Source organism: Cetorhinus maximus, chromosome 10, assembly GCF_964194155.1.
Source record: "Cetorhinus maximus chromosome 10, sCetMax3.hap1.1, whole genome shotgun sequence".
Lineage (NCBI taxonomy): Eukaryota > Metazoa > Chordata > Chondrichthyes > Lamniformes > Cetorhinidae > Cetorhinus > Cetorhinus maximus.
Genome location: NC_135888.1, coordinates 83,667,333 through 83,686,974, shown reverse-complemented (window position 1 = coordinate 83,686,974; position 19,642 = coordinate 83,667,333). Strand labels below are relative to the sequence as shown.

Here is a 19,642-nt window from a genome sequence, read left to right as displayed (position 1 = left end):
CTGGACCCTAAATTTATGAGAAAGACTTACAAATTTCTTTTACAAAGCTCTTAATGGGCATGCCTGAATTTCTGGACCCTAAATTTATGAGAAAGACTTACAAATTTCTTTTACAACGCTCTTAATGGGCATGCCTGAATTTCTGGACCCTAAATTTATGAGAAAGACTTACAAATTTCTTTTACAACGCTCTTACTAATGAAGGACAGTCAATTCTTCTATATTTTGCAATCCAAAATATCACAGTTTGACATACTGCAAGCTTCTATTGCGCAAACCAATATCCTAAAACACCCAGAGTTAACCTACAATCGATAACTATTTTCCACAGTAAAATTGTGCATATTATAGAAATATGTTGGATGAATTGACTTATACTTTAATTTTTCTGTTTGACATTATGGATTACTACAGTACCCTGTATTCTCTGAATTCTACCTTAAACTTTCATATAAACTGATTCTGTTAAGGGGAAGTATTTCTGGTTTAGTCTAATTTCCTAAGAGCATTTTTGAATGTATTTACTTATGTCACTCTCCAAATGATCTTCTCAGCCTTCAAGACTCAGGTAAATATCTAGAGTTTTAGCCTCACTCCTCACCATTTGAGGAATACTTCTTTATTTGATCAAAACTCAATCTGAATATCTAGCTTCTTGAATAACTAAATATTTGAAAGGCTTTACCATAACCCTCCAAATAGTGGAAATGATTCACCAACCTAGTTAAAATTCTGTTGAGCTTAAATGAATACTGCCTGGTAGTTCTTACAGCTGATGGCTGGAAGGTTGAAGAGTATTGGATAAGACTGACTGGATAGCTCCAGCTGTTTATAGGTTCCTGTCTCCAGTATTGCAAATTTCTACCTTATGCATGGCACGTTTTTTGGTAGATTTGCTAAAGATAAAATCTGAATTATATTCCACAAAATCATAAGCACATTTGCAAAGGAGAGGTTTATAATTTCATTACACATAGAATAGTTTAAATCTACCTTCAATAGAGATAGTGCTAGCTTTATAATGGAAATTTAAATAATAAAATAATCAGATCAAATAGTATAGTCTTCAATTTGCACCCTGGTAAGGTAAGAAATTAAGTGAAACAACATGCTCGATTATTGCATCTGCTCATTAAACTGAGAGGATAGCCTTTTACTAATAGTTACCTAATGGCTTTAAGTAATAAATAAAACCAAAAACATTGCAGTATTCTTCATGGCCCAGAAGGTTTATGAGAGTGGTCTGAAAAATGTTGCATATTTCGAACTTTTGTCAATAGAGGCATTTGGTACATTGTGGGTTGTAGCAAAGGTCCATGAATGAGCTTTACTGCACATCAAGAAAAGATCAGCAATACTTTGTACCAGCTTATATGAGGTTAATGGATGGCAAAACAATCGCAAGTTCCGAGATAGAGTCATGTTTGCTATGTATACCATATGTGATTGTAAGAGAATATGAGAAAGATAGAATGACTTATTGGAATAATTCATGTCATCTCTACTATTAGAATTATACCATGTTACATCATAAACAATATACTGCGGATGCTGGAAACCTGTAATAAAAGCAGAAAATACTGGAAATGCTTAGTAGGCCTGATAGAATCTGCGGAGATAGAAGCACGTTTCAGTCAATGACTTTTCATCAGAACAGAACAGATTGATTCTCTCTCCACAGATGTTGAATATTTTACCTGATGAATATTTCCAGCATTTTCTGTTTTTATTTGTTACATCATGGCTGTTCCCTATACACCACTGTATCTACTAAATGGGAGAAGGGAGGGACCCATTTTTGTGTTGCTACTGTTCTGCTTGCACTTAAAACGAAGCGGTAGCAGGATCTGAGTCCTGTTTTGGTTAATGGACACTGGAATTCAGATTTCCAGCATTCAGAATTCTGAGTGTGACTTAGGCCAGAATTTTTCACTGGGCGGATACGCACCCGACATACTCGAGCGTAAAATAGCGCGTGATGATGTCGGGTGAGCGTCCAGACGTCATCACACATTCATGTGATATTTCGGTTGGCGGGTGTGCGCTAAACTTGGAAGTGCGTCCACTGACAATTAAGAGGGTTATTAAGCCCATTAACGGCGCAGTTAACTGGGATTTTTCACTGCTCGTCCAACGTTACAGTTGGCAGGCGGATGAATCGGCCAGGCAGCCTTTGTGTTTTTCAGGAACCCTCATCCAAAAGAGGGGTAAGGTTTCTGTTATTACATTTTTTAAAAACCTATGCGCAGAATCTTTATAATGTCTATGCTCAGGTGACTGCTTGTGTTGCGTGGACATTTTTGTTACGGATTTAAAATTCTTTATTTGATATTTTTGAAGTCTTCATCTCCCTGAAGCAGCTCTCTGCATTCAGGGAGCTTTCGGTAAGCGCTCCCCCGCGCCCACACTGACTTCAGTGCTCGCCCTCCTCCAGCCCCCAACCCAGCCAACACTGATTATATCAGCGCATGCTTCACGTGGGCTGGCCAATTAACGGTTGAAGGCTGATCACGGGCGGTGGTCCGTTCCTTGGCCGCACCAATCGCGCCCACACGCTGACCTAAAAATCCTGCCCTTAATGCTGTGTTGTCTTTGGCTATGGACAGATCTCCATTTTTAAGGCCACAGTTTCTGTGAGATGATGGTAGGAATCTGCACATCTCTCCCTCCAAAATACTGTTCAAACTAGGCCAATTAAAAGTTTCAAAACTGAAATTAGGTCAGTTTTATTATGCAAGACTATGCGGGGTTACGGAACCAAGGTGGACAGATGAAGTTAAGATACAAGATGGCCATTATAATAGGGTAGTAATAGTGGGGGATTTCAACTTGCCCAACATTAACTGGGTTAGTCATAGTGTGATAGGTTGAGAGGGAGCGGAGTTCTTAAAATGCATCCAGGAGAGCTTTTTAAGCCAGTATGTAGAAGGTCCAACAAGAGAGGGGGCGGTCTTGGACTTAATTTTAGGGAATGAAGCTGAGCAAGTGGTAGAGGTATCAGTGGGGGAGCATTTTGCAGACAGTGACCATAACTCCGTTAGATTCAAGGTTGTTATGGAAAAGGACAAGGATGGGCCAGAAATCAGAGTTCTAAATTGGGGGAAGGCTGATTTTAATAAGATCAGACATGTTTTGGCCAAGGTGGACTGGGAGCAGCTGCATTTAGGCAAATCTGCGTCAGAGCAGCGGGACTCATTCAAGAAGGAAAGAGAGAGAGTACAGGGCCAACATATTCCAGTAAAGATAAAGGGTGGGACCAACAAATCCAGGGAACCCTGGATGTTGAGGGATATACGGGATTGGATAAAAAGAAAAAGAGAGGCTTATGGCAGATACCAAGGGCTCAAAAAGCGGAAGCCCTAGAGGAGTGTAGAATGTGTAGGGGGGAACTTAAAAGGAAATTAGGAGAGCAAAAAGAGGGCATGAAAAACATTGGCAGGTAAAATAAAGGAAAATCAAAAGTTATTTTACAAGTACATTAAGAGTAAGAGGATAACTAGGAAAAGAGTAAGGCCCATTAAGGACCATAGTGGTAATTTGTGTGTGGAGCCGGAAGGCATAGGTAGGGTTCTAAATGAATACTTTGTGTTGGTGTTCACAAGTAAGAGGGACGATGTGGATATGGAAATCAGGCAGAAGGACTGTGATATAATTAAAGAAATTAGCATAGAAAGGGAGGAGGTTCTAAGTGGTCTGGCAGGCTTAAAAGTAGATAAATCTCCAGGCCTGGATGAAACGTATCCCAGGCTGTTGAGTGAGGCAAGGGAGGAGATAGCAGGGGCGCTGGCAATAATTTTCAATACCTCTCTGGCCACAGGAGAGGTGCCAGAGGACTGGAGGACAGCCAATGTGCTACCGTTATTCAAGAAGGGAGGAAGGGATAAACCAGGGAACTACAGGCCAGCCAGTCTAACCTCAGTGATATGGAAACTATTGGAGATAATTCTGAGGGACATAATTAATCTACACTTGGAGAGGCAGGGATTAATCAAGGACAGTCAGCATGGTTTTGTTAAGGGGAGGCCATGTCTGACCAATTTGATTGAATTTTTCGAAGAGGTGACCAGGTGTGTAGATGAGGGCAATGCATTTGGCGTAGTCTACTTGGACTTCAACAAGGCTTTTGATAAAGTCCCGCATGGGAGACTGATAGCGAAGGTAAGAGCCCATGGGATCCAAGGCAATTTGGCAAATTGGATCCAGAATTGGCAGAATGGCAGGAAGCAGAGGGTGATGGTCGAGGGGTGTTTTTGTGACTGGATGCCTGTGTCCAGTGGGGTTCCACAGGATCGGTGTTGGGTCCCTTGCTGTTTGTGGTATATACAAATGATTTAGACTTGAATGTAGGAGGGTTGATCAGTAAGTTCAGGGATGACACGAAAATTGGTGGGGTGGTAAATATGAGGAGGATAGCTTTAGGTTACAGGAGGATATAGAGGGGCTAGTCAGATGGGCTGATCAGTGGCAAATGGAATTTAATCTGGACAAGTGTGACGTGATGCACTTGGACGGGACAAACAAGGTACGGGAATACACGATGAATGGTAGGACCTGGGAAGTATCAAGGATCAGGGGGACCTTGGTGTACATGTCTACCAGTCCCTTAAGGTAGTGGTAGATAATAGTAATAAGGTAGATAAGGTGGTTAAGAAGGCATATGGGATACTTACCTTTATTAGCTGAGGCATAGAATATAAGAGCAGGGAAGTTATGCTGGAACTGTATAAAACGCTGGTTAGGCCACAGCTAGAGTATTGCGTGCAGTTCTGGAGTCCGCATTATGGGAAGGATGTGATTGCACTAGAGTGCAGAGGAGATTTACCAGGATGTTGCCTGGGCTGGAGAGTTTTAGTTATGAGGAGAGATTGGATAGACTGGGGTTATTTTCCCTGGAGCAGAGGAGATTGAGGGGGGACATGATTGAGGTGTATAAAATTATGAGGGGCACAGATAGGGTAGACAGGAAGGAACTTTTCCCCTTGGTGGAGGGATCAATAACCAGGGTGCATAGATTTAAGATAAGGGGCAGGAGGTTTAGAGGGGATGTGAGGAAGAATTTTTTCACCCAGAGGGTGGTGGGAATCTGGAACTCACTTGCTGAATGGGTGGTAGAGGCAGAAACCCTCATAACATTTAAGAAGTATTTGCATGTGCACTTGCGATGCCATGGCATACAAGGCTATGGGCCTAGTGCTGGAACATGGGATTAGAATAGTTAGGTACTTGTTTGACCGGCGTAGACTCAATGAGCTGAAGGACCTTTTTCTGTGCTGTAGACGTCTATGATTCTATGACTATGACTCTATGACTTATCTAATTGAGTTGCAGAGCCAGCTTGGGGGGCTGAATGTCTTACCCTTGTTCTTGTGTTCCATCCTAGAGTGCCATAACCAAATGCAAGTTGGGATTAGATGACAACATTAAGACTTCATTTACATCTTGGCTCCCCCTGACCACTGTTCTTTCCTACTCCCACCCAGCAACCATGGGCAATGCAAATGTGGAGGCAGCCATTTCCAGTGAAAATTAAAGACATTTTCAGTCAGAGAAAGATGAATGGAGGCTTGGGAGACAGTTTCCTGACAGGTACTTGTAAATTTTGAACCTTACATGCTTCTAAATTGAATGTACTTGCTACTGTTGCCTACCAATCTAAAATGATGCTGCTTTTCAGTCCCAGTGCTACCGTCCTATCCTCTTAAAGTGCTGCTGCAGACAACCCTTCGTAGCACCCAGAAACAACACTGATTGGTCCCCATGCTGACTCCTCTAGGTAGCCACTAGGTACTTCCTGGTCACCGCCCGCCTGAAAAATGTTCAAAATGAAAACCACCCGGATAGTTTAACGTTCTCCCATTTCACACATCAAATTATCATGAAGCAGTTTTCATTTCAATCTCTTGAGACTTAGTCCCTACGGGTTGAATTCTGTGTGCCCCCGGCAGACATGCTTCCCTTGGGGTTGGCACGTAAAATAGGGCAGGCGCCCACCCCACCACCTTTCCGCCCACCCCCCTAGCCCCCCAGCTCACCCCCATAATACGGCGGGGGGGGGGGGGGTGGGTGGGGGGGCCGTCGAAATTGGCAGTCCGCCCGCCATATTTACATGAATAATCAAGGGTCAATTAGGCTTGTTATCAAACCAATTGACCCTGATAATATGCCAAACGTTTCATGGCGTGGGCAGCCGGGTGGGTGTGAGAAGCCTGATTTTTCTCACTGAGATGCTTAAAGAGTATGAAGGAAGGTTGGAGAGGGTTGGGGTTGCTCTTCGGGGGATGCCCTTTTCCAATGGTGGGGCAGCTCCCCCTAAAGTCAAAACCCCCCTTCCTTCCTACCTGCCCTTTTCCTTAAACCCACCACACCCGCCCCTCTCCCTAACCTATCCACACTTTTCTGGCCTAAGACCCCAGACTTACCTGCTCTAGGGATTCATGGGCCTTTGTCTTCTTCTTCTGCAGTCCCGGCTGCAGCCACTGATGCCTTCCTGGCGCTGTCAGGACTGATGGAGCTGCCAGCTAATTTGTTTGGCTAGCAACTCCAGAGAGCGGGACCTCCCCCCCAACGTGGGGCGGAAGTCCCACTCAGTCTCGTTAGTCCTTTATGTCTGCGAGCTCAATGCCAACATTGTTTCCAGGGCGTGGGGGAGGTACCTCCCCCCAGCAATATTATTCAGCCCTATGTCTGTCTTTGTCATTCTGAGATTGGCACCTGTTCTGCAACTGTGGTCTGATGCCACCGATAATGTGAGTTTTCCAGTGACTACTTCACTTGTGCTTCATGTCCAGGCCCCTATTTCACCTACACCTCAAAACGTTCAGGACATTTAGTGTGTTGACCTCACTTCAAGGGGCAAGAGATATGTCTGGAAATGTTACCCCACAAATGATCGGAGTTGGCTCCAAAGACCCAGCAACTGAAGCGCCATAAGAAATTTCACTCTGGATTTACATTACAGCCCAACTTTCCAAACCTCTACCTATAGTGCAGGCAGAAAAATTAACCACCAACACCAGACCCCCACAGTCTTGAATACTACATCAAAAGTGGCACAAGACCCCTATTTGCATATGTAAGCAGTCATCCCCGAACTGTTTCAGGCAGGTGTGCTGTGTACCCAATGGGCAGGATTTTCCCTTTGTCAGGCAGGTGCGGCGGGTAGGCCCAGAAACGGCCGTGAAATGGACCACTGCCTGCGAATGGACTCCGACCGCGATTTCATGCTGGCTGGCCAATTAACGGGAAACATGCGCTGAAAGCCTCAGCGCTGCCAGGGTCGGGTGGGGGGGCAGGAGGAGCGTGACCATGAAAGTTTGCACACGGGCCGGGGTGCACTGACTGAAATCTCCCTGAAGGCACAGAGCTGCCTCAGGGAGCTGAAGATTTTTAAAATTAAAAATTAAGATTCTACAAATAATATAAACATGTCCCCACATGTGACTCAGTCACATGAAGAGGGACATGTTAAAAATGATTTTTTTAAAAAATTATTGTTTTTTTAATTCACTGTTGGAAACCTCATCCCGTCCATGGATGAGGTTTCGCAAAAAATGCAAAGGCAGCCTGGCCTAATTGCCCGCCCGCCAACTGTAAGGTTGAACGGGCAGCAAAAAATTCTACTCAATTGCCTGCTTAAGGGCCTTAAAGGCCTCTTAATTGTCAGCGGACGCGCTGCCAACTCTCACGCACGCCTGCCGGCCAAAATATCATGCTAGTGTGCGATGTCATCGGGATGCTCAACCGATGTCATCGCGCACTATTTTACTCCCAATTGGGTTGGGCGCACGCCTGCCCACAGGACGAAAAACTCAGGCCGATGAAACCTACATCAATTGTTCCTTCAGCTTTCAACATGGGGTCTAAGTGCCACACCCTCCACTGCCTTAGAACTACTAAGCAGTCCATAGGTGGGAAATGTTGATGTTTTATATAATCTTAAATCGGTTCCGCCATATCCCAGATCCTTTAATGTAACTTACCTTATAGATAAAAATTCCCTGGAAAAAATAGGCATTAATGTAAACTACCTACATCACAGGTCATTACATTTCAAACTGTATGTGAAGCACTTTGCGATATCGCTAAGACATGATGAGGCATGATTTAACTGAATTAAAACTTCATTTTAATACAGACAGAAAGAATAATAGCAAATAATGGATTTAAAGTCAGTCAATTAATTTTCTGTCTTTTTATTGTTTGTAGGGCAAGTTATTCTGTATGGGCGCTAAGATCAGATATTTCCATGTTGACTCCCTGTGATGGATGAAGTTGTTTTAAATGAGAGGTATAGTAATGCCATGGAGAAACTTCAACAATTCTTTAAGCCTTCTGAAATTTATTGTCATTAAACATTAAACCAGTGTAATGATTGCAAATATATCTATGCAGTTCCTTGATATCAAATTAATTGTAGCAAAAATCAATGTTAGTATAGAGCTATGTACTACATTGATAGCCAGTGATTGTTTTCTGTATGTTTTCATCATCACATCTTTTAATTTACATGAATGATATAATTTAATAATTTTTTGTTTACTAAAATGCTTAAACTGGTAAACAAAACTCTGATATTGTGGTAATATGAGATGCAATACACCTTTAAGAGAATGTGAGCAGATTGACTACGTGACTTTATTACCCAATTGCTGTGTACTGCGGGCTACAATGTTAATGTGCAGTTTAGGATAGGGTCTAAGAACATAAGAAATAGGAGTAGGCCATTCGGACCCTCAAGCCTGCCCCGCCATTCAATAAGATTATGGCTGACCTGCCCTAGGCCTCAACTCCTCTTTTGTGCCAGCTCCTAATAGACCTCAACTCCCCAATATTTCAAAAATCAATCTACCTCCTCTTTAAATACTTTCAGTGATCTAGCCTCCACAATTCTCTGGGGTAGAGAATTCCAGACATTCACTACCATCAGGGAAGAAATTCCTTTGCATCTCAGTTTTAAATGAGTGCCCCCTTATTCTGTAACTATGTCCCTTAGTTCGAGATTCCCCCACTAGTGGAAACATCTTCTCAACATCTACCCTGTCAAGCCCCCTTTCAATAAGGTCACCCTTCATTCTTCTAAACCCTTTTGAATAAAGGCCTGACCTGTTTAGCTGTTCTTGGTGAGTCAACCCCTTCATCCCAGGAATCAGCCTAGTGAATCTCTTTTGAACTGCCTCCAATGCCAGTATATCCTTTCTTAAACACGGGGACTAAAACTGTACACAGTACTCCAGGTGCGGCCTCACCAACACCCTGTACGGTTGTAACAAGAGTTCTCTATTTTTAAAACTCCAACCTCCTTGCAATACAGGCCAAAATTCCATTTTCCTTCTTAATTACTTGCTGCATGCTAACTTTTTGTGTTTCATGCTCAAGAGCACTTAGATCCCCCTGTGCTGCACTTTTTTGGAGTCTTTCTCCGTTTAAATAAGTCTGCCTTTTGATTTTTCCTACCAAAGTGCATGACCTCACACTTTCCTACATTAAACTTCATCGACAAGTTTTTGCCCACTCACTCAACCTATCTATATCCCAGGTTCCTTATGTCCTCATCACAACAATGCCTTCCCACCCACTTTTGTATCATCAGCAAATTTGGATACCTTACACTCTGCCCCCTCCTCCAGGTCATTAATATAGATAGTAAATAATTGAGGCCCGAGGACTGATCCTTGTGGCACTCCACTAGTTACGTCTATCCAACCTGAAAAAGACCCATGAATCCCGACTCTCTGGTCTGGTTTGAGAAGCACACATATGTTGGTGCTCTGTTACTTGTGTTAATAAACAGCATGTGCTTCATCCTACATTGGTCTCTGAGACTGCAGCAGGTGGGTGTGCAACTGCGTTCGCTGAGCAAAGTGACCCAGCAGCAGGAACGTAATGGATATAGTTGCTTAACCTACATGCTCTGCATTCTAATGTGAAAAGAGATTATATATAAAGAGGAGAGAGCGCAGAAAGAGGACAAGCATGCAGTTTGAATGGCCTTGTGAGGCTTAGCCCAATCCATCCTACTGTCTACCCACCACTCCCGATCTTAACCTGTTCTCTTGAGCAGGTGAGAGAGACACCAGAATGCAATTTTAACTGAAGGCCTGAATGAAAAGCCATTGTGGCTTCTCAGCAAGGCTAACTTAACTGGGAGAGGAGCAAGAGCCACAAGAGGTCCAACAAGGTAAGTGGATTTTCTTTTTTAAACTCCTTGTGGGGCCAGAATGAGCAGGGTTGCTTTGCTCAGTCCCACAAGGAAAGTTTAAGAATCCGTGACCTGGGTTCCCCACCTCCCTGAACTGGAAGGCTCTCCCAATCCTCCTCCAACCCACTAAAGTGCTGGAGAGCTATCTTTCAGATCCCCAGCGATAGCTATTTCATTAAAAATTATATAAATGGAAACCTGATGCAGTAGCAGAAAAAAATCAAGTAGTTGCAACTTGTAATGGAAATGGCTGATAAGGACACATTTACACAATAAACCAATTTTTATAGCCATTATATTTATGTCCCTATACAAGTTCAAGATATAGGGTAGAATCATCTGGTGCTATTGGCAGAGGGCATCATGGTGGGCGTGAGCAGACAATATGGTGAGAAGGCCAAAAATTGATTTTACTCCACCGTGAAACCAATTTGCGATCGTTTGCTCTGCCTTTCAGTGGTGGGCCACGTTTCCCGCTGTCCAATGTCGGGAAGTTCATTTTAATGCATTTGCATCTCATTATTGTGCCCTCACGCCAGAATTGTCTCCCCATGTCAAATTTACTGCCCACGTTGGCATTACTTCAGAACGGCATGCTTCATGACTGCCTTTAATAGGCATGCACCTGGCGAGCTGAACTTCGAGGTAAGAGCACACAACCTTGCGCAGTGCTCGTGAGCACCACCTGTAGAGTATCAAGGAAGAGGCGTTGTGCATTCAGTGGGTGGGGGGGGGTGGGGTGGGGGGGAGGGGGTGGGGGGCGGCAGTGTTGCACAAGCAAGTTGCTTTTTCCTGGCTGGCTTTCAATGCAGTGCCAGGGCAAGGGCTCCGGTGCCGGTGAGGCCAGTGGGTGGGGGTGGGGGTAGGGGGGGAGCAAGGCAGCGCTGACTGAAGGAAGCATACAAGCACATGCCCGGGTGGGGGATGGGTGGGGAAAGGGGGTGGAGGGTGAGGGAAACGGCTATGCACTTAGGAAAAGCTTGTCAAGAGTGAGCATCCTTCCATAGCTGAAACCGTTTGGCAGCAGCTCCATTGACATGGTTGGAGTCAGACCCCTGAAGCTTTTCTGCCCACTCAAGCAATGCAAAAACATGAAAGTGCCACCAAATGCTCCAGAACTTTACACCCCTTGGGTGCAGACTGCAAATTAATGTGTGTTTTAGGGGGCAGCAGAGCAACTGGCTGACTGGGCAAGTTGTAGAATCCCCTTGCGAAAGGTGGTCATGGTGTAGTCACTAGTAGAGGTGCTCACAGCCCCTTGCAATGTGTTTATTAAGGTTTGGACCAGTCTCCCCCATGGTTCAAGCTAACAGTTCAGCCTTGCAGCGCAGGTTAGGAGAATGCCTGTGCCTGAGCTGAGAGCACAACATGCAGTCCAGTGGCCGAAGCTGCTGCCAATCGGTCAAGTGGAGTGAGACAGATGTGGGTGGGTTTTCAAGCAGCCGCTACACTCTGGCCATCCAAGTGGTGGCCAGCACTCTCCTGCATGTGTGAAGGGGCCTTCAGGCTTAACCAAGAGAGGTTCTTGCTACACCCATGCTAACCCACGCGTCTCTCCGTTTGATTCTGCAGGAGGAGAACATCAGGATCATGGAGCCTGGTGATTTAACGGTATGCTTCATGGCTTACAGGGAGCAGAGAAGAAGATGAAGAAGATGAAGAGAGCAGTGGAGGTGCTTGGCTCGCCAAAGGGGGGAGCACCTCCCTCAAGTCGAAGGAGCGGCAGGGCCTGCTGCGCACATATCTGAAAATCCATTGCTGTTAGGCACCTCACTAGAACCAGAGTCTATAGGAGGCATCTGTTATTCCTGCAGATGACTGAGAACCACTGTCGCTGAAAACTACGCATGTCTAGGGAACTGGTCAGTCACATATTCCACCTACTGCAGGATTTGGTGCCATGAGGACATGGAGGGCATCCACTGCTCAGTGGTCATGAGAGTGACCGCAACGCTCAGTTTTCCTGCCAGTGGCTCGTTCCAGGGATCCACAGGTGACCTGTGCAGGTTCCCACAGGCCTTCTCGCACAAGTGTATCCAGGTGGTCACGGACGCCACCTTCGCGAAGGCACAGGACGTAGTGCATTTCGCCCGGGATCAGGCAAGCCAGGAAGCAAGAATATTGGCATTTGCGCAGATCTCAGGTGTAGGGTGCCATCAACTGCACTCATGTATAGATCTCTGTGGCAACAAGCAGGCAACTACACCAACCACAAGGGCTTCCACTCGCTGAATGTTCAACTGGTCTGCGACCATCGCAAATGATCCTATAGGTCTGCGTATGATTCCCAGGGAATATGCATGACCCCTACATCCTTAACAGGTCTAGATCCCTGTCATCTTCCAGGGTCCACAGGGGCTGCAGGGTTGGCTTCTTGGGGATAAGGGCTACCCACAGAGGATGTGGATGATGATGCCTGTGCGGTGGCCTCAGACTGCAGCAGAATGATGGTACAATGAGGCTCATGCCACGGCCCAGGCTTTGGTGGAGCAAACGATACAGATCTTGAAAATGAGGTTCCAGGTCTGGTGGACCACAGTCCCCACAGGGTGTCACGCATCACTGTAGCTTGCTGTGCGCTACACAACCTGGCACTGCAATGGGGGGAGGACCTGGCTGAGGAGGAGATGGAAGAGCTGCACACCTCCTCCAATGAGGAGGACGTCAAAGGGGATGATGATGATGATGAGGTCCTCGAAGGCGAGGATGCCATCGCACTGGCCAGATGAGGAGGCGTGATCTGGAGGCCCTCATAGCTGCAAGATCCGTAGAGGATGATGACGAGATGCAGTGAGGACAGTCCTGACATCCTCACCTTGCACCTGTAAACATTTGACTACTTTCTGGCTGATGACAGCGCACATACCCTCAGTGCTCAGGCTCATGTCATGGAGACACAATGGAAGCCAAAATAGTCACTCGATTCCAGAAGGATGATGATGGCATGTAGTGAGGACACTCCATAGATCTTCACATAGCCTCTCTGAATGTCTGACTCCTGTCTAGCTGAGGGCAGCTCGCTTGCTTTTTGTGATCAGGGTCATATCATAGAGACCCAGCTGGGAAACTTTAAATGGACCTGATCTTTTGTCAACCTTCAGCACCTGTCCCCTTCAGGAGCACAGCATCACTGGTCACAGATGCTGAAGAGATGGGGGCCAGCCCCACCTCAAAGGTGCTGACAGCACATAGAGAGAATGATGGAACTCTGACAGCAATGACAAGCACCATCGAGGTGCAGGCATCACTAATGTGTCCCGTGAGTGTGAAGCTGGACCAACATTTTCGTCTGAAGGTTACACACTGCACAGGGAATAGGCCCTTGACTAACACATCTGCCTTTATTTTGTGCAGGAATCAAGGTTTCACATCTAAGTGACATGAACACTGCACATCTGAACAAGGAGCTATAGGCAAGGAGACATTCTTGGGAGTTTATTTACAATAGTAAACATTATGTACAAGTCATTAACACCCGTGCCCAGGCTATGTAGCTACATCTTCTTAACCTTCCTAACCCTGCCGCTACGTCTTGGTGCTCCCTCAATATCCACAGTGGAGGTGGAAGCAGCCTACGGACTGCTACGCCCTGCCTGTGATTACTTTGGCATGCTTTCTCTGGAGGGCTGAGACCTGGTGGCCTCTGGCCTGCTTTGGGTATCCTGCTGTGTGGCAGTGGCACCTCTGTGGCCCGTGGAGCTGGAATTGCAGGGGCCACAGGAAGAGGGGATTTGGATCAGCCGGACATTCCCAGAGTCACCTGGGTGGATTGCCCTGGGATGTTGAGCTGCAGGTTCTCCTTCCTTTGGGCGCCCCCTTTGAGGAGAAGGGGAAGCTGGAGTGAGAATGAGCTGCCCCGCACCCCTCTCGCATTAACACTGTTGAAGGCTAACTATGGAGTCAGCGTTGGAGTGCAGCCTGCGCAGCATTCCAGGACCAATGTCCTGGGCTGCTGCCATCCTGCCAGTGTTGACCTCAGTGCATTGGCACGTTGGCACTATCACTTCAGAGTGAAGGTGGATGGATTCCTTCATCACCCCTTGCAACCTGAGGAGTGCACCAGACATCCCTTCCTGATGTTCCCGTTATTATCTTTGCAGCTCCAACAACTGATTGAGGACTGAGTCCAGAGGCTCATCATCTGACTCGGACTCAGCAGATTCCTTGCCTGCAGCAGTTAGTTCTCTGAGTGCCGGTGATCAAGGATGTCCCTGCCTCTGCCTGCTGTAGAACAGATTGCATGCTGTGCTCACCAGATTGTGATCCTGAGGCTGCTCTATATCTAGGTCCCACTGAGGTGTGTGTTGCTGCGCTGGTGGAGGGTGTGGATAAGCGCCGTGACAGATTTTCAATGGTGCTGCCCTAAGGGTCCTCATCCGAGGTGCTCCCGGCGCTGTGTTCTGGGTCAAGGTTGCCTGAGGGCAATGTGGTACGTGTGCCTTGGGGCGAAAGTGGAGATTATTAGTGCTTGGCAGCCACGTTGAGCATAGCATAGTGGACTCAGAGTAGCATTGAGATAGGAATGACCTGGTGCAGGATCCTCACATGGGTGGTCACTGCTGACCTCACCATTGCCGCAGGAATGGTCACCGTCCTTTCTGGCCAGCTCCAACACGTGACTCTTGAATGGAGTGAGGACCTTGATGCCCAGCACTTCAACCTGGTCTGGGACCTCTCCTGGTGATTGTGCTCGATCTTGCATAAAGACAGATGGAGAGACTGTGAGCAAGATGCATACCAGGCCAAATCAGAAGGATGCCAGGCATGCGTGTGTGCTGAGCGGAGCCATGGACAGGTTGAGGAGGTGATCTGCAGAGGCCAGATGGCAATGTGAAGGTGTGTGTGAGAGAGTGAGTGGTGATGTCCCTTGAGCTGGCAGTGAGTGAGATGCCAGTGAATGTGTGATGGGCTTGTGAGTGGGTGAGTTGAGATTGATGAGATGGTTGACTTACCCTGGCAGCACGGATGAGATCGTTCATCCGTTTTCTGCACTGGATGGCCAACCTCTTGGCACTGACCACCTCTGCCACCAGCTCCCATATCAGAGTGGTGATACCGATGGGCCTTCTGCGGTCAGAGCAGGGGGAGAGGACATCATGGCGGGCCTCCACGGCGTCCAGAAGTCATCCCAGGGATGACTGACTGAATCGTGAGGCCACACTGTTCTTGGCTTTTGGGGCCATGTCTTCACTGGAGCAGTGCTGGGCATCAGGTATTGAGAAGTGTGCGTACGGCTGCAGTTTAAATATGGTACCCAGAGTGAGGAAGCGGTGAGGTAGCTGTGTGGCGGGCAAATTGGAGGCTGCTCGCCAGCGATCCAGTGTGTTTCCTGTGACTGCATAATTTATGATGCAGGAGGTGGGATGATACGATGTGAAAACCCGCCATTGCGGCTGGTGGGTAAAACATCTTTTTTCCTGTCGCTACCGTGCTTAGTACAAATTGGGGATGATTCCACCCATAATCTAACAAGCAATATCTGTACATTGTTAACATTTGACAAAAATGTGGAGAATGTTGCATTCAGAACAAGTTTAACACTGTAATTGACTTTGAGAGTGTTTCGAGGGCGCACTGATTTTGCACAGTTAAAATATTGCACATGCATAATTATACCGTCTGGCAACTCTGTTAAAATACATTAACTTTGAAAATTTAAAGGCGATCCAGTGAAGTTATGTCAGATTGTTTTGGACAGCTCTTTACTGAATAAAATCACACTCCATCATTTTTTATTGTCAACAACTAACATTGTGCAAATACACAGCTGACAAGAAACTGGCATCACTTTTTGATGGTTTATGTACTCAAATAGTTGATTGAGCACATCAGGATGGGATGGTTACTTACTAAAATAATGAATTGACAAGCAGCCCCAACTATGCACTAATAATACTGATTCCAGATATTTTGATGGCTTAACTGCAGTTTCCATGGTTACCTGTTGCTCTGATTGGGTGTCTCCACGGAAACGATGGTCACTCAATCAGAAAGATTCATCAATAACAAACTTTCACTATCTCCCTTTTCTTTCCCCTCCATACTGGTAATTTTACAGACATAAACTCAATATTAAGTGAGGGACATGTTGAGACATAGACTTAGGATGTTCATTGTCTTCGCCGTACTTCACTAATGCCCCCCTTGACATACTGCTGTGGTCTATGAGGAGCTGGAGAAGAAAGAAAAAAATGCAACACTTGCATTTCTATAACCCCTTTCGCAATCTCAGGACATCTCAAAATGATTTACAGCCATTTTACAGTTTTGCAGTGTAACCACTGTTTTAATGTAGGAAAGAAATACTCTTCCCCAGCAATGGCAGGAAGAAACCTGCTGCTGCTACAAAGAAGACATGACTGGAGGTGACCCAGGAGGTCAGCAGCGAGAGCATTCTGGCACACTCCTGCATTCACTACACAAAGTGCTTTAATGACCTAACCAAGCCAGGCAAGGTGAGTACAGATGCAAATTCACCTACATTCTGTTGTGCAATCATCCCATCCACACACTCTGCCTTGTGCCTTTTACATTATATCACTCCTCACACCACTTACCTTACTAGGACGTTCATCCTTTTTCTATGTACTTCCTCACATCCCCATCTATCCATCAACCAACCTCATCCGGAGACAATTTTATTTCTCTTCATGATAATCACCCATGATCTCACAGACAACAAATTCTCAGAGGAACTGATTTTTTTCTGAGACTGCACCATCACAGGACTCTTACTTACCATTCATCAACTCAGATACTTGTACTTCGGTGGGGCCAGTTAGACAAATACTGGGGTTTTCACCTGGTGACTCACACTTGAGAATTACGCAAGAGTAGATGGGGGTGGAAAGAAACTGTGGAGAGTCCACATGGGGGAGTGTAGCCCTTCCAAGTTGTGCTCAGTTGGACACAGATGTTGTACCTGGGGGATGGCGATGAAAAGGAGATTCATTGAGGAACAGCAGAGAATGTTGAGCATACCTTCCAAGAAGGGTCAAAATAATTTTTTTTTTAGGGCTCTTCTTGAGATTTTCTCGAGGGTTATTTATTGATTTTTGGGTGCTACATTTTGGTTTTCAGGGGCTCCTTTTTCATTGGCACTAATTCGTTTATTAGGTAATGTAGTCACATAGTAATATTGCCTTCTGTACTTGTGTTGACATATAAGATATTTCAACTCACAAAGAAGCAGATTTAGAAGAACTTAACATCCTCGAAAATCATCATCCGTCCATTAAACTTAAAGCTGCAACACACAAGGAAAGCGTTAATTTCCAAGACACTACAGTATTTAAATTGGCAACAGGTATAAGTTAGTAATGGAAGGTTTATTCAAAATAACTGACACACACTTATATACACAAAAAGACATCATCCTTCCACAGATTGGTGAGGTCACAGCTAATGCATTTTCACCACATATGCACACTGTTGGAAGATTTTAAACAGGCAGTTATCAACCTTCTTACTGCATCTCAGATCTCAATCTTAGCTTTAAATTTAACAATTAATCTAGTATTGATATTGATCTAGTATCAATTGCTGTTTGTGAATGACAGTTCCAAACCTCTACCGCCCTTTGAATGTAGAAGTGTTTCCTAATTACACCCCTAAAATATCTGGTTCTAATTTTTAATTTATGTTCCCTAGTCCTAGACTCCCCTAAATTAATTGATCATTTACCTCATTACATTTCCTTCATTACAACTGTGATTACACTTTCAAATTATTTTATTGAATGAATTTGGGAAGTCTTAAGCTCATAAAAAGCAGTATAAAAATACAAGTTCATTACTGTTTGAGATCTTAGTGTACACACAATGGTTGCATGTTTGTCTCTAACACAGTCACTACACTTCAAGTAATTCACAGTATGTTAAAATGCTTTGAGAAGTGAAAATACAAATGCAAATCTTTCTTATGAAATAAAACTGCTCAGTATTAATTTATCCAATTAACACAGTGTTAGCGTCCACTACCTTTTCCCCCATACAATAGCTCCTGAACTTATGCAGTCTTAAGCCAGAGACTCCACATTCATTTGCAAGGAATTCATTACTTTAGTGACTTCAACTTTTCCTGGCTCTCAGATGGCTGAGTATTCCTTTCTTGACAGGTTTAAAGCTGTTCTCTTACCTTTGCAGCCTCTCTCCACTTCACAGCCACTCTGCTTCACAGCCTCTCTCAAACCATCCCCCCAGCCTCCCACATCCCCACAGACTCTGCCCATGCAGCCTCTCCCCCGGAGCCTCTCTTCCCCCTCAGCCTACACCCTGAAGCCTCTCCCCTGCCCCACAGCCACCTCCCTCCCATACCACCACCCCCTGACCCACTGACTCTACCCCGCCCCCATTCCCCTCGCAGTCTCTTCTACCCCGGAGGATATTTTGCTCATCCAGTCTCATTTTCCTTTACATTAACTTTGATGGAGTGGAAAATCAGGCAGGTATATAACAAGTGACTGATCCACTGTTGCTTACTTTACCCCTTGCTGAAGTTTGATATTGTAGCCTGGTTGGCAATTGCATGTATAGCCTCTAATTATATTGTTGCAGATTTATTAACCGACCAATGTGGACGTTGCACATTCATCGATATTTGGAGACACAAGTTACCTCACTGCACAGATAATTTCTTTTACAGGATTTATAGGCCATGTTGTAAATCAAAATTGATCTCTATTATCTCCACCCTGCTCCAATGAGCTTTTATTAAGCTCAGCATTTTCATTTCAAGAGCCCCGGTAGCCTCCCCTCATCCACCCCAGGGAGCCATTCCCCCTCCATCAGCCTCATATCCCCCTGCCACTGCAACCTTTCTTACCCCACCACCCCCCTAGCAGCCTCACTCACCTTCCCAGTACTTTCTGCTCCTCCAATCACAGGCTGCTTCTTTCCCATGTTTGCTGCTGATAGCTCATTAGTGAGCCTATCAGCAGCTAACAAAGGAGGGAACCAGCCTGTGATTGGAGGAGCAGCTCCTCACAGATTCTGTCACTTGTACAGAAAAGATTCATGAGAATGGTTCCAGGGATGAGGAACTTCAGTTATGAAGATGGATTGGAGAAGTTGGGACTGTTTTCCTTGGAGAAAAGAAAGTTGAGAGGAGATTCGATAGAGGTATTCAAAATCATGAGGGACCTGGACAAAGTAGATAAGGAGAAACTGTTCCCACTCATAAAAGGATTTGAGAACACGAAGGCACAGATTTAAAGTAATTGGTAAAAGAAGCAAAGTGACATGAGGAAAAACTTTTTAATACAGCAAGTGGTTAAGGCCTGAAATGTACTGCCTGAGACTGTGGCGAAAGCAAGTTCAATCAAAACATTCAAAAGAGAATTAGAATGTTATCTGAAATGGAAGAATGTGCAGTGTTATGGGGAGGAGGTGGGAGAAAGGCACTAAGAGAATTGTTCATTCGAAGAGCCACTGCAGACATGATGGG

At 45.4% G+C, this 19,642-nt stretch overlaps 1 protein-coding gene across 1 annotated transcript in view; it reads left to right on the top strand.

The window, feature by feature from the left end:
* htr4 (5-hydroxytryptamine receptor 4) overlaps positions 1–19,642 on the top strand; it is a 214,032-nt gene that overhangs the window by 30,271 nt on the left and 164,119 nt on the right. The window contains exons 2-3 of the mRNA XM_078549685.1: positions 5,481–5,586; positions 8,206–8,287. Of these exons, the coding sequence (XP_078405811.1) occupies positions 8,262–8,287 (26 nt within the window). The 5' untranslated portion in view covers positions 5,481–5,586; positions 8,206–8,261. The remainder of the gene's footprint in view (positions 1–5,480; positions 5,587–8,205; positions 8,288–19,642) is intronic.